Consider the following 2463-nt stretch of genomic DNA (forward strand, 5'->3'; position numbering starts at 1 on the left):
CTGCTTCTGCTGCTGCTGCTTCTGCAGCTGCTGCTGCTTCTGCTGCTGCTGCTGCTGCTGCTGCTGCTGCTGCATAGGTAAGATACTGTGTTGGTGTAGACGCACTTAGCTACATATATGACTGCATGCGTCAGCTGCGGCTGCTGCTGCTGCTGCTGCTGCTGCTGCTGCTGCTGCTGCTTTCCCTTCTTCCTGCCCCCTGCTGCTGCTTGGATTGTTTTCTCCTTCGCTCGGCGAAAGTCCTCGACGCAGGAAAACAAAATTTGAAACTTCCTAAACCACAAACCCTAAACCCTAAACCCTAAACCCTAAACCCTAAACCCTAGATTTCACGATGCATCCGACTTCTTGAGTTCAGACTTTATAGGGTTTAGGGTTTAGGGTTTAGGGTTTGGGGGGCCGCATCAAGGGTTTTGCATCTATGGTTTGGATTTGCTACGGATTCTGGTGGTTTAGGGGGGTGTATCGAGGGTTTAGGGTTTAGGGTTTAGGGTTTATTCCACAAACCCTAAACCCTAAACCCTAAACCCTAAACCCTTTCCTCCCCTAGAGTAAAGAATAAACAATAGTGTAGATTGTGTTTTTCGTTGATTAGAGGTTTTAGGGTTTACAGCACACGCCATGCGCTTTAGAATTCAAAATTTAGGGTTTAGGGTTTAGGGTTTAGGGTTTAGGGTTTAGGGTTTACCTGTGTAGGACGGGGTCATAGGGTATATCGGGCCACTGAGCGTCAACCACTAAACCCTTTTTTTTTAAAATAAAACTCCAAATATATTCACTTATATGAGGAGCAATGGGAGAAAGAATTATAGCTTGAACCTCTGACACACACAAACACTAAACCCTAAACCCTAAACCCTAAACCCTAAACCCTAAACCCTTGTTCACAATTGTAAACCCTCGTTCACCCTCTTACACCCTCATAAACCCTCATCAACCCTAAGACACGGTTATAAACCCTAATAAACCCCAATAAACCCTCATAAACCCTCATAAACCCTCATAAACCCTCATAAACCCTCATAAACCCTCATAAACCCTAATAAATCCTAATAAACCCTAATAAACCCTAACAAACGCCAATAAACCTTCATAAACCCTAAACCCTCACCTATCCACGTATTGAGTAGTTGTTTATGCATTTTATCTTTATCTACAAGTTGTTTATATAGATCCCTCTTAATAGTAAACTCATAAAACGCAGCCTTTAGTGCTTCTCTGTATTGAAGGGTTTCGTATGCTGCTGCTGCTGCCTTCACACAAAACCCTATCTCATTCAAAAACAACTCGTCTGCTGCTGTCAGCGGACCTGTACACCACAAACCCTAAACCCTAAACCCTAAACCCTAAACCCTAAATTTTATATTTTATAGTTTATTATATGGATATGTGTATATGTATGTAGATGTAGAAAAACCCTAATCAATAGAAATGAATATCTCAAGGAGAATTCATATAGCATGCAATGGTTCAGGTCTAGGGTTTAGGGTTTAGGGTTTAGGGTTTAGGGTTTAGGGTTTAGGACCTTCTCTGAGTTCTAGTTTATTATCAACAAAGTCAGTGGCGAGGGTTTTAAAAAGAAAGAGTCAAGGCCTACATAGTGTTCCCTGTTCCCTGTTCAGTGTTTAGGGTTTAGGGTTTAGGGTTTAGGGTTTAGGGTTTAGGGTTTAGGGTTTAGGGTTTAGGACCTTCTCTGAGTTCTAGTTTTTTATCAACAAAGTCAGTGGCGAGGGTTTTAAAAAGAAAGAGTCAAGGCCTACATAGTGTTCCCTGTTCCCTGTTCAGTGTTTAGGGTTTAGGGTTTAGGGTTTAGGGTTTAGGGTTTAGGGTTTAGGACCTTCTCTGAGTTCTAGTTTTTTATCAACAAAGTCAGTGGCGAGGGTTTTAAAAAGAAAGAGTTTTGTTATTGCGCTGTTTGCTGTTTCTCTTTGAAAGTTTCCATCATCCAAAGAATCCCCTGCATGCACAAACCCTAAACCCTAAACCCTAAACCCTAAACCCTAAACCCTAAACCCTAAACCCTAGACCCTTTTGCAACAGCAGCAACAGCAGCAGCAGCAACAGCAGCAGCAGCAACAGCAGCGGCATTGATACCGCCACCAGAAACAGCAGCAGCAACAGAAGCTGCAGCAACAACAGCAACAACAACAGCAACATCATCAGCAGCAACAGCAACAGCAGCAGCAGCAGCAGCAGCAGCAACAGCAGCAGCAGCAGCAGCATGCCTGCATAATCATCACAATCATCACCATCAACAACAAAACAACAAAACCACCACCACTACCACCACCACCACCACCACCACTACCACCACCACTACCACCAGCACCACCAGCAGCACCAGCACCAGCAGCAACTGCAGCAGCAGCAGCAGCAGCAGCAGCAGCAGCAGCATACCTGCATCAGCAAAAGCAATTCTGGTAGCATCAGCAGAGAAGAGCTCAATGGAGTGCTGCAGAGTTA

General features: G+C 44.2%; 1 protein-coding gene across 1 annotated transcript in view; it reads right to left on the reverse strand.

Moving 5' to 3' along the window:
* The window catches only part of EMH_0014880 (leucyl-tRNA synthetase, putative), a gene marked incomplete at both ends in the record, with an annotated part of 8221 nt that overhangs the window by 5549 nt on the left and 209 nt on the right, over nucleotides 1-2463 (reverse strand). The window contains 5 exons of the mRNA XM_013500237.1: nucleotides 106-273; nucleotides 689-821; nucleotides 1112-1309; nucleotides 1838-1957; nucleotides 2398-2452. Coding sequence (XP_013355691.1) covers nucleotides 106-273; nucleotides 689-821; nucleotides 1112-1309; nucleotides 1838-1957; nucleotides 2398-2452 — 674 coding nt within the window. The remainder of the gene's footprint in view (nucleotides 1-105; nucleotides 274-688; nucleotides 822-1111; nucleotides 1310-1837; nucleotides 1958-2397; nucleotides 2453-2463) is intronic.

The sequence above is a fragment of the Eimeria mitis genome, genomic scaffold (assembly GCF_000499745.2).
Source record: "Eimeria mitis Houghton genomic scaffold, Emh_scaff517, whole genome shotgun sequence".
Taxonomy (NCBI): Eukaryota; Apicomplexa; class Conoidasida; order Eucoccidiorida; family Eimeriidae; genus Eimeria; species Eimeria mitis.